A 12,219-nucleotide genomic window follows, 5' to 3' on the forward strand; every position below is an offset into this window, starting at 1 on the left:
TATAGGAAGGCTATCAAAGATATTTAAATTTTAGAGCTATAGATTTAACCTACTAAGTTCCATTCTATGTGCAATCAGTCTACATAAACAAACTGCTTCAGCCAGGCTGGAACAGCCTTACTCTTTAAATACATATTATGTATACTTGTCTTGGTTAATGTCATCTCTCCACAAGTCTCATTTATCAAACTCAGCTAGATGTAATCCCCCCCTCATTTGAGAAATGGTATACAGTTTACCGTATACCTATAGTATATAGTAAGGAGCTCTAGTGGCATAGTGGATAAGGCATTTGGCTGTAACCCAAAACAAAAGGTCAGTGGTTCAAACCTACCAGCTGCTCCATGGAAGGAAGATGGGGAAATCTACTTCTGTAAAGATTTACAGCCTCAGAAATCCAACGGGGGTCGCCATAAGTCAGAATCTATTCGATGGCAGTGAGTTTGGTTTTGGTTTTATAGTACATAGTAAGGAGCTCTACTAGAAGAGTACCACTTTTGAGTTCTATAGAAGAGCTGATGCTTTTGAGTTGTGGTGTTGGCAAAGAATGCTGAAAGTACCATGGACTGCCAAAAGAAATAACAAATCTGTCTTGGATGAAGTACAGCCAGAATGCTCCTTGGAAATGAGAATGGCCAGACTTCATCTCATGTACTTTGATCATGTTGTCAGAAAGGGCCATTCCCTGGAGAAAGATTATCATGCGTAGTAAAGTGGAGGGTAAATGAAAAAGAGGAAAGCCCTCAATGAGATGGACTGACACAGTGGCTACAATGATGGGCTCTGGTTTAGCAAGTATTGTGAGGCTGGCACAGGACCGGGCAGTGTTTCATTCTGTTGTACGTAGTGTCGCTATGAGTTGGAGCCTACTCATCAACACCCAACAACAACAAGAAGGAGCTCTGGTGGCACTGTGGTTAAGCCATTGGGCTGATAACCAGAAGGTAGGCAGTTTGAATTCACCATCCACTCCACAGGAGGAAGATGAGGCAAGGCAATCTACTTCCATAAAGATTTACAGCTTTGGAAATCCAATGGGGCTGCTGTGAATCAGAATCAATTTGATGGCAGTGGGTTTTTATAGTATATAGTAACATGTAAATAATGATTCCAACATAGTAATAAGAAATGAATCCTGTAAAGTTTTCAAAATGCCAGGTTCCACTTATTAGGATATTAATTCAACAATTAATTTTGAAGCATGCTCTGTGTCAGGCAATGTGCTAATCATACATAAAGTCAGAGTGATAATCTGGTACATTAAGTAGAAAACTAATAGTGATTAATTTACTCTACTTATTCATGCCTGAAAGAGTTTTGGTGGTGCTGTAGTTAAAGCATTGGTCTGTTAACCAAAAGGTCAGTAGTTTGAACCCACCAGCTGGAGAAAGATGAGGTAGACTGCTTCCATAAAGATTGACAGCCTTGGAATAACCTTATGGAGCAGTTCTATTCTGCTCTATAGGGTCACTATGAGTTGGAATCGACTTGATGGCACTGGGTTTCGTTTTGGTTGGTATAACTGTCTTAACAGGGGCCTGCCGCTTTGTGAGTACAGAGACCAAAATTTTAGTATTAGGTTTCTCAGAGAATAGGCATGTAGAAAGGATTGTCATGCTTTCCACAGCTATTACCCTTTTTCACAAATGTCTAGAAATTATAATCTTTTCCTTCCTCTACTTTTAATGGAAATGAAGTTAGATGATCCTTTATCCCATAATAATGGACTCTAAGTTTTCTCTGAGGTCCTTCAAGTATAAGAACAAAATAATGATTTGTGAATATGGTACTGAGGCAACTTAGAAAGCACTCAATCCAATTAGAGTAACCAGGGTATAAGACTCGGGATTATATTCAAATATACCTATAGTTTAATTACCTTTGTAGTAACTTGGTAGACCAAAAGTAATGGCATATTATATTTTGTTGTACAGATAACAAAGATAAACCCTTTATATATACAATACTGCATTACAGTGATAACAAACAATAGTCTATGGGTAAATAGATGGGTAGACAGGCTGAATGATCAGGTATGTCTAGGTGAAAGAGAATCTACCCAGGCCCATGTATAAGGCTGGAAGATGATATTTCTACATACATATTCACATGTGCTGTAAGAATGTTCAAATCACTAGAACTAACAGGGGCAAGGCTATGATAACTTCTTAGGCACAACCATCCCGATGGATTGAGTTGTTGGACCTGTGGGCTCAGGGCCATGGTCGCCGGGGACATCAAGCTCAACTGGCATAACATACTACACAAAAACACTGTTTCACATCCTACTTTATTGAGTACTGACTGGGGTCTTAAAAGCTTGCAAGCGGCCATCTAGATGCAACAATGGGTCTCTCCTCATCCAGAGCAAAGAATGAACAAAACCAAAGATGCATGGAAACAATTAGTCCAAGGGACTAATGGACCATGTGATGCTCAGCCTATATGATCATGAGACGAAAAGAACTAGATGATGCTCAGCTACCACCATCAATCACTCAGAAAGGGATCAGTGCAGAAGATCCTAGATAGAATTGGAGAAAAATGTGGAACAAAACTCAAAATCATAAAAAAGACCAGGTTTAATGGTCTGATACAACCTGATAAGACCCCTGAGACTATGGCCCCTATTTACCATTCAGGTCTGGAACTGAACTCACTCCCATGGCTTCCAGCCAAACAAAAGATAGGCATATAAGGGTGAAAATTTACATCAGGTAGATACACTCCTTAGAAAGATCAAGCATGGGAGAACAGAAGGGCAGTGTTTGCACAGGCAGACAGATCAGGGTGCAGGAATGCATAGGCAAGAAGGATACAGGGATGAGGTAACTACAGGGAGGAAGTGGGAAGAGAGCTGTTACATGGTGGGGAATTGCAGTCAATGTCATGAAACAAAATGTGTATGAACTGCTACGTGGAAAAATGACTTTGCTCTGTATACTTTCACCCAAATCACAATAAAAATTAAAATGAAAAAAGAGTTTTAGCTTAAAAAAAAAGGAATGGCTTATTACTTAAAAAAAAAATCTAGATAAATGACAACTGATAACTAAGACATTTTCAGAGTTTATCCAGCAATAATAAGTGGAAGGTAACATACTTCTAGACAGGAGTTGACAAACTTTTTTCTGTAAGCGGCCAGACAGTAAATATTTTAGGCTTGTGGGCATATGACCTCTGTCACAACTACTCAATTTTACTACTGCAGTAGACAATAGGTAAAAGAATGAACATGGCCGTGTTCTAATAAGACTCTATTAAAAAAAAAAAAAAAAAACAGGTGGAAAGTGAGATTTGGCTTGACTACCACTGTTCTAGAAGCCAATTATATGTTAATTACATGGTGAGACATAATTAATTCATCCAATAAATTTATTGAACATTTATTATATACTCTTTGTTGGTCTTTGTTGGGGACCAGGAATATGAAGATGAAAAAGATGAACGAAAAAATTCCCACTTGACATCTAGCTCACTTAACATATACAAGGTGAAAGGGAGAATCAACAAGGTGAAAAGTTCTGTGGGATCAGAGATCAGAGAGTAATTCACTCTGACTGGGAATGGAGTGTGTATGGCTAGGGCTTTACTAAGGGGTTGAGATTTAAGCTGGATTTGATGAAGAATCAGGATTTTCCTAGAGTGGTATGGAGAGCTTGAACATGAGAACCAGTTTATCACTAAGGTTGTATATCACTAAGATCGTTTGTTGTTGTTATGTGCCATCGAGTTGGATCTGACTCATAGCAACCCCTCCTTGGGTTTCCGAGGCAGTATCACTACAGAAGTAGATTGCCCAACCTTCCTTCCGAGGAGTGGCTGGTGGGTTTGAACTGCCAGCCTTCTGGTTAGCAGTCAATTGCCTTAGGCACTATGCTACCAGAGCTCACAAAGGTGTGTATCACTAAGCCCCAAGCCATTTTCTTCATTGATCAGCCAGTCAGTCCTAAAACCATGGATATAAATACAGAGGGAAATCAGGTTAATCCCACCTAACCTCTGTAATATCTTAACAAAGGTATCATGTTATTTCTCTGAAAGTTTAAGGCTATTGAGGTCCATTTCTTGGGAGAAGGATAGATAGAGTCCTTAAAGGACATGAAGGAGATGGGAGAGCTGCAGTAATGTAGTAATACAGTGAAATAGGGCAATTCAACAGTAAGTTTAGTTTAATGAAAATGTTCCCATGCACATCCAGTTAACTTGATTCTAATTTTATGTTTACTGAGGAACTTTCTGATTTATGAACCTACTAAAAGGAAAGAGAGAACCGAACAAATGAATGACGTTGGTTATTATATCAGCTGTATTTCCCAAAGAGAATCAGGTAATTAATATTCTGACATGTTTCCCTCACTGACATCTTTCAAGGTGCAATAGTGCTTCAGAGTAGAAGGCAACAAAGTAGAGAGTCTTCTGGTTGTTGTCACAGGGTGACAGGGAGGCAAGGTCTGTCATCAAACAACAATAACAACAAAAAACAACAGAGAATAAAAGAGAATGAGACATAGATACAGAGATTTGAGTCTACACACTCTTTGAGAATAGGGATGGAATCTTGTTTATTATTAAACATTCAGCCTTTACTACAATCATGACACACAGCAGATGTTCAGTAATTATTTGTTGAATGAATACATGAATGAATTAATCAATATCAAATGAACATGGAAACCACAGAAAACTCTTCAAGGCTGGACACTTTTATCAAGGGAAAGAAAGAAAAAGACTTCAGTAGTGTTTGCATCCAGCCACAGTTGTTGTTGTTGTTGTTATGTGCCGTCGAGTTGGACCCGACTCATAGCGACCCCTCCTTGGGTTTCTGAGGCAGTATCACTACGGAAGTAGGTTGCCCTATCTTCCTTCTGAGGAGTGGCGGGTGGGTTTGAACTGCCAGCCTTGTGGTTCGCAGTCAAGTGCCTTAGGCACTACACTACCAGAGCCACAGTTAGTACCTAATAATGGTCATCACACTAGCAACTAACTATTTATAAAGTTAGTACTTCAACTCAAGAAAACTGAAAGTGGAAAAGCCCAAGTACTTGGTTTTTGGAGAAGAAACTGTTCATCCCCTAGCTCTTGTTCCTGTCTCCTACTGTGGGGAAACAAATCCCAAAGAGGCGGTAACAAACAAGAGAGGTACTGAGAGAAGAGGATGGAACTCTCATATTTTACTGCTACATTACTTCTAAAGGACTACAAAGCACATTTTACATCCACATAGTTCTTTTCTAATAAGAGAGGAAGCATCTGCTGACTCCAAGGAATCGAAAGTAAATTAGGAGTAGCAGAGAGAAAGGAATCTGGACAAGAGTTAGCCACTTTTAGAAGTCTTTGGGTCAGATTCCATGTGTGACCCACTCCATGACCGCAATGTAATTTTTTTCAGTTAGTCAAGTCATGTCTGATAAACACAAACAGTAGGTCACAAAGTATTACCCACTGTATTTCTGTTGTTGTGCCTTCTTACACACCAATTAGGGTCTATAAATATTTTTTTGAAGAGATGATAGAGGGCTTCCCACAAATACAGTTCTACAAAAGTGCTATTATAACCCACAATTTAGGTTAATTGATGAGAATTTTTGAAGCTTTTAATTCTTTTTAAAGTATGCCAAAATCACAGTGCAAATCCTTCACCAACTTGACAACCACTTTTGATTAATTAGCAGGTCTGACATTTATTCTCCTGCCTCCACTGATATCTTATATTCCCTAAGTACTTAATTTTCACCTTAAAACTGCTTCTAGAAGGACTGTGCTTAGGACTAATCTGTAGAAGATAATTTTAGCAATCAACAGGCACAAGAAAGGAAAACAAGAGGAAAATGTCAGGAATAAATCTAGGATGTTTATCAAGTGTTACAAAATAGTTTGAGTCCCCATAGTCAGCTGAACTTCTGTATTCACAATGCATGTGTGGACGGATTAGCATTTCGGATCTGGTAGAGACAATGAGTATGAACTTTCAAAATGCAGGGATGCACATTCACACCTGCCATGCTTGAGAGTGTCCTAGATCACAGCGGGCACTGTTTCTTGGAATTCTTGAAAAGTTTAGCAATCTGATGGGTATCTAATTTAAATAATCAATTCTCTGATTATTAATGAGGTTGATCACCTTTCCAGAAGTAATTCAAATTTTTTCCTCAACAAAGTGACTGTTTATTTCCTTTGCCTATTTTTAACTTTTATTTTTAATCCTATTTTTGGAGCTATTTGTAAATTAGAGATACAGTCACAATGAAGTCTGTGTACAGGGTCCTTTTACATTTTTACTGACTTACAATCAAGAGTATTTATAAAATGGTGTAGAGTATAAGGAGAAAAGGTGACACACTCATTTACTATCTGCTGCTACGCAGTTCATAACTATGAAAGTGTCCCTGATTGCTCTCGTTCCTTGACACTTTCCCCACGTAATTTACTTTACCACTTCCATTCATATGCATCCAGTGGCATAGTGCCTAAAGCATCTGACTGCTAACCACAAGGCTGGTGGTTCAAACCCACCAGCCACTCCTCAGAAGGAAGACTGGGCAATCTACTTCCATAGTGACACTGCCTCAGAAACCCAAGAAGGGATCACTATGAGTCGGATTCAACTCGACGGCGTTGAGTTTTGTTTTTTGTTTTCCTCCATGTCATATTCCAGAGACTCACCATTGTTATGTTTCAGTGTAATTTATTCATTTATATGTATGTATTACAATTCATTTATCCATTCTGCTGCTGCTGTTGTTGCTATGTGGTGTCGAGTTGGGCCCAATTCATAGCGACCCCTTCTTGGGTTTCTGAGGCAGTATCTCTACAGAAGTAGATTGCCCAACCTTCCTTCCAAGGAGTGACTGGTAGGTTTGAACCGCCAGCCTTCTAGTTAGCAGTGAAGTGCCTTAGGCACTATGCTACCAGAGCCCCTTCCATTCTACTAATGAAGATATTTGAGAATACTCCTGTATATGATTCTTGGTGGATATGTGCAGGGTGTCTCTTGGATATATAAACAAGTGAAGACTTAACTGGGTCATAGAGGATGCATGCCCTCAAATTTGTTATGTGATGGTTTCTAAAGTCCTGGTGCAAATTTACATTTCTACCAGATTGCGAGATTTCTGGTTGTTTCACTTATACACCAGCACTTGGTAAAGTCATACTTTTAATTTTTTTTGGCAGTCTGAAAGGTGTAAAATGATATCTCATCTAGTTTAATGTCACACTTCCCTGATTACTAATGGGGTGGAACACCTTGTCATAATGTTCTGACCATTTGGATTTCCCTTTTTTGTAAAGTGCCTGTTCAAGGCATTATACATTTTTTCTCTTGTGTTGTTTTTTTCTTAAGTTTTAAGGGAGATATTTACAAATCTGGATTCTAATCCTTTTTCAGTTTCATATACAGTAAATATTTCTCCCACATTTGTGGGTTTCTTTGTGTCTTTTGATTCCTGATACAAAATTTATACTGATTATTTATTATCATGCAATTAGAAAATTCTCAAAAACAGTGTTAAAAATAGTGATGATAGTGGACATTCATGTCTTATTCTGATGTTTGTGGAACTGACTTTAGCATTCACCACTTAATAGGGTATTTTGAGTCTATTCCTGGTAAATAATTTATCATATTTACTTATTTCCTTCTAATCCTATTTCTACTTAACAAGTTTTTACTGGAAGACTCTGAGGAATTATATCAAATGCCTTTTTAAGTTCTAACAACAACAACAACATTAATATAATAATATAGCACTTGACCTTTTCTATTTTGATATGATGATTTATATTGCTAGATTTTTTAATGTTGAACCTTATACCATCACATTTCTAGACTCAACCCAAGCATTTTGGAATTCAATTTACTAAAAACATATTTTAAATAAATCAATAAGCATTAGATTTTTCTTTTGTACAATTTTTATTAGTTTTTAAGATGTAGGTGCGTAAAATAAATGAGAAATGTTCTACCTAAACATAAAATACAAGTTGTTGTATCGAGTCAGTTCTAACTCACAGCAACCCCATGTCTTTTTCAGAGTAAAACTGTGCTTCGTAGGGTTTTCAGTGGCTGTGGTTTTTTTAAAATAGATTGCCAGGCTTTCCTTTCTAGAAGCCTCTGGTTGAATTTGAACCATGAACCATTCAGTTAGTAGTTGTGTGCTAAACTGTTGTGCCACTAAGTTAAATACGTAAAATAAAGCCTTTCTATTTTTACAGGTTAGGCAGAATTTAGACATAAAGCTATCTGGGCCTGGTAGTTCTAAAAATTGAAACTATTAAAATATTTTTCAGATTTCTGTGATTTTGGGTTTCTCCAGGCTTTCCTCTTCTTAGGTCAATCTGAGTACAGGCTGTCCCCAGGCTACAAACATCAGACTTACATACAACTCACAGTTACAAACACCCCCCCATCCCAGTGCACACACAAAGACTCTTATATTAAAAATTCGAGGCAAATACAATGGTTCATAATAACACATAGGTGCTACTTTGTGGCATGTATCAAAACATTGTTATTATTATTATTACTGTATAATTATGTTCAAAATGTTTAAGTGTATCTGGAAGTGTTTCTTTAATGATTTTTATGCATAAAAAAATGACACTATATACTATTTACTAAGACATTTGACTAACATATGTTAGATACTAACGGTCTATAAACTGTTCTGCCTTAACAAATTCAACTTAAAAACAGATTTAGGAATGGAACTTGTTCATAATCCAAGACTGTGTGCACTTTACATTTTGGTAACAAATCTTCCATTTCCTGTATATTTTTCAAATCTATTGTGATAGTTTGCAATACTATTTATAAAAAAAAAAAAAAAAATTCTGTTAATCTCTATCTCTTTTCTTATATCTAATACTGAATTTTTTCTTCTATTTTTTTCTTATCCCATCCTTTCAAGGGGCTACTTTTTACCTGGAATAATTTGCACACTTCTACTGTGGTTTTCTTTTGGAGGGGGGAGAGGGCAAAGAGCAGGATTTTTTGTTTCAGTAAAAATTATTTAATCTCAGTTTACATCTTTATTATCTTTTCATTTCTATTTTCTGCTTTCTTTTTGTTGTTACTCTTCCTATTATTTTGAATACTTATTTATTTTCAGTATTTTACTTTTAATAATAAAAACATTTAAAGTTATACATTTTCCTGTGAGTACAATATACTCTAATTCATGTTTTGGAAATGTAGTTTACGGAAATGAAAGTGCTATATATTAGAATGTAAGCAGAGGGATGCTTGCTATGTCATTTCCCATAGTAATAAGTAAACAAACAGGTAGAGACCTAAATGCTCATCATTACTTTGATGGTTGCCTACGTTATATAACAGGTTTGCTTACTACAGAAGATTATATCATTATTTAAATCTGCATATATTGCTCTGGAGGAATGTTCATAAAATATTATGTGTACAGCAAAGTTGTATGTGAAAGTTAATATAACAAAATCTACTTGATTACATGAAAGTAATAGATCTGATGTGCTTAAAAAAAACAGCTCACTGCCACAGAGTCGCTTGTGACTCACAGCAACCCTCTAAGACAGAGTAGAACCACCCCATAGAGTTTTCAAGGCTGTAATCTTTACAGAAGCAGATTGTTTCATTTTTCTCCCATGGAACAACTGGTAGACTCAAACTGCCAACCTTTTGGTTAGCAGCCTTCTGCTTTAAGCACAGCAACAAGAGAGCTCCTGATGGGCTAGGAGGAAAATAAACCAATCATTTATACATCTCCTCATTGTTTGACTTCTTTAAATAAGAATTTCTTACTTCTTTAAATTAAAACATTTAATTAAAAGGACAAAGGTCCACAGACACTGCTATAAAACTTCTCGTGTTAATTGAAGAAACCTATTTTTAAATTTAAATGATGAACATTCGTATATAAGTTGTATCATTAAATAAAAATGAATGAATGGGTTAAGCCCTATACTCTTTTATCCTCATATTTTTTTCTCTTTTCCTTCTTCTTCTTCCGTATGACTACTATAGCACTTATTGAAACTCTAAGTTGCTATTCCATGAAATCTCTAAAAGGTCCCCTAAATATCCCCTTCAATAGTAAACTGTGGAGATCTAAACACATAAAAGTACTAACCAGATAGGAAAAGATTAAAAAAAAAGGGGGGGGGGTAGTTTTCTTTTATTCTGTAACATAAAAGGAAAGCAATGCTAAGTATTAGTTGTGAAAGGACTTATGATTAAGTCCATTTTTGTACTGTACAAACCAAGGTGTTAGTAAACTCAGTCAAACAAAAGTAAAACAACAAAATAATCAACAGTACCTTTTTCTTGTAATATTGTCTTGGTGGTGGCTTGATGGTGGCAAGGAGATTCCTCAACACTGTGGTCAGATTTTGAAGGAGAGGAAAGTGAAGTATCTCCGCAAATAGAGGAGAAAGTCCCCATTTCTGGGTGCAGCTGTCTTTCTTGAAAATCAGGTATGTGGTCAGATGAGAAGGGTGTGCTGCTAGCCACTGGGGTGAGGGGCAGAGCACCAGAATCTGATTCTGAAGACGTTCTCAAACCCTTGGGCAGAAGTGATTTGGTAATATGCATGTGATTATAGAAACTGTTTAAAGGCTGTTGGCATAAGAGATTATAAAGGAAGTTATGCTACTGAGTACTAGTTGCAGGTAATACTCACTTTGAAATAAGATCAACCTTTTGTTAGTGAATGCCCCCGAAAACCAATTTTTTTTTTTTTTTTTTGGCTGTTGGTTTACAGATGAGAATGCAGAATTCACAACAATTGACCATATTACCATTGTAGCTAATACAGATCTCTAAGACAGACAGAAATAATTTCTGGTACATTCATTATTTCCACTAGGTAAAATCAACAGTTGAATATCAAAAGCACCATCATGAAATATTACAACATGGATAATGCTCTTGGTCAGTTTACTGAATGAGAAGAGAAAACCATTTGAACTGTAAGAATGTATCAAGTTGAGCAATAATCTGGGAGACAAAAAAAAAAGTTATTTCCAATTAGGACACAGAACCTGGTTGCAGAAAAGTCATTGTCATCAATAAGTTGTAGGAATAATGATATAGCACAATACTGCAAGTCAGAAAATGGTCAAGGGTGCTCACCTTTCTCTCTAGACTATCCTCCCCATCTGTGGAACTGACACTGTCATATAGTCTTGTCCTGGAGGGCCTCTGGCGTTTGTTCTTCACCGAGAGCTGGGCCCGGGTTTTCAGTGCTTTTGAATCCAGGCGTTCTGTCTCTGGGACTGCTTCATTCAAATCTGAGAAAAGGATATTGCAAAATAATTACTAAGAGAAACCTTTGGAGAGATTGACAATTAGATCACAGATACTGATAACAAAATCTCAGCATTATCAGTAACACCAAGCCAAAAACAGGTGACAAGCATGACAGCCTGTCTGATACGCCATAGCTACAAAGGAAGCAGCGAGATTCTGGATATAATGTACAAAACCAACACTGAAGATAGCCAAGGCAACAACACAAATCTAACATCCAAAGGTAAAAGAGCATAAAATCTTCTTCCAACATATGTATACACTTGTATCTATCTATGTAACTATACGCCTATACCCATCCATGTGTGATCACACACTGGTTTTTCAGTCTTTGCTGGAGTTGCTGTCATCTTATAGATGTCAAATTCTTTAGCACAGGCCTCCTTTTCTCTTGAGCACTTCTTAGTGACATCATTTATTTGGCCAGGCTGTGCTCACTTAACACATTTGGTGCCACTTTTCTCATTATCAAAAATAATAAGTATCCACATTCTAAAGCATGCTTCCCCATTGCCCCCTACTTCTCTGCAGTAACGACCAAAGACAATGGTCTCTTGCTATATGTCTATTCTTGCCTTCTTATAAAAGAGGGATCATACAACATTTGCCCTTAAGTACTTAATTTATTTCACTTTGCCCACCAGGTCCATTCATGTTATGTTTTACAGATTAATCAATGTTCTTTATGATTGTACAGTACTCCATTGTACATATGTACTACATTTTGCTTATCCACCATTGGTTTATTGGCACTTTAGCTGTTTCTTTTCTTTTCTTTTTTTTTTTTTAAACTACTGTGAATAAAGCTGCAATGAATATATAGGTGTGCATATGTTTGTTTGTGTCACTACTTTTAGGTCTCTAGGTATAAATATGGCGTACACAGGAATCAGATTGACTACATCTGTGGCAAGAGGTGATGGAAAAGCTCA

At 36.9% G+C, this 12,219-nt stretch overlaps 1 protein-coding gene across 1 annotated transcript in view; it reads right to left on the bottom strand.

Annotated features, from left to right (window-relative positions):
* PPP1R9A (protein phosphatase 1 regulatory subunit 9A) overlaps positions 1-12,219 on the bottom strand; it is a 577,130-nt gene that overhangs the window by 23,779 nt on the left and 541,132 nt on the right. Inside the window, exons 12-13 of the mRNA XM_007939795.1 lie at positions 11,111-11,268; positions 10,297-10,594 (exon numbers count right to left, since the gene is read on the bottom strand). Of these exons, the coding sequence (XP_007937986.1) occupies positions 10,297-10,594; positions 11,111-11,268 (456 nt within the window). The remainder of the gene's footprint in view (positions 1-10,296; positions 10,595-11,110; positions 11,269-12,219) is intronic.

The sequence above is a fragment of the Orycteropus afer genome, unplaced genomic scaffold (genome assembly GCF_000298275.1).
Source record: "Orycteropus afer afer isolate SDZICR_OR568_19922 unplaced genomic scaffold, OryAfe1.0 scaffold00063, whole genome shotgun sequence".
Classification (NCBI taxonomy): Eukaryota; Metazoa; Chordata; class Mammalia; order Tubulidentata; family Orycteropodidae; genus Orycteropus; species Orycteropus afer.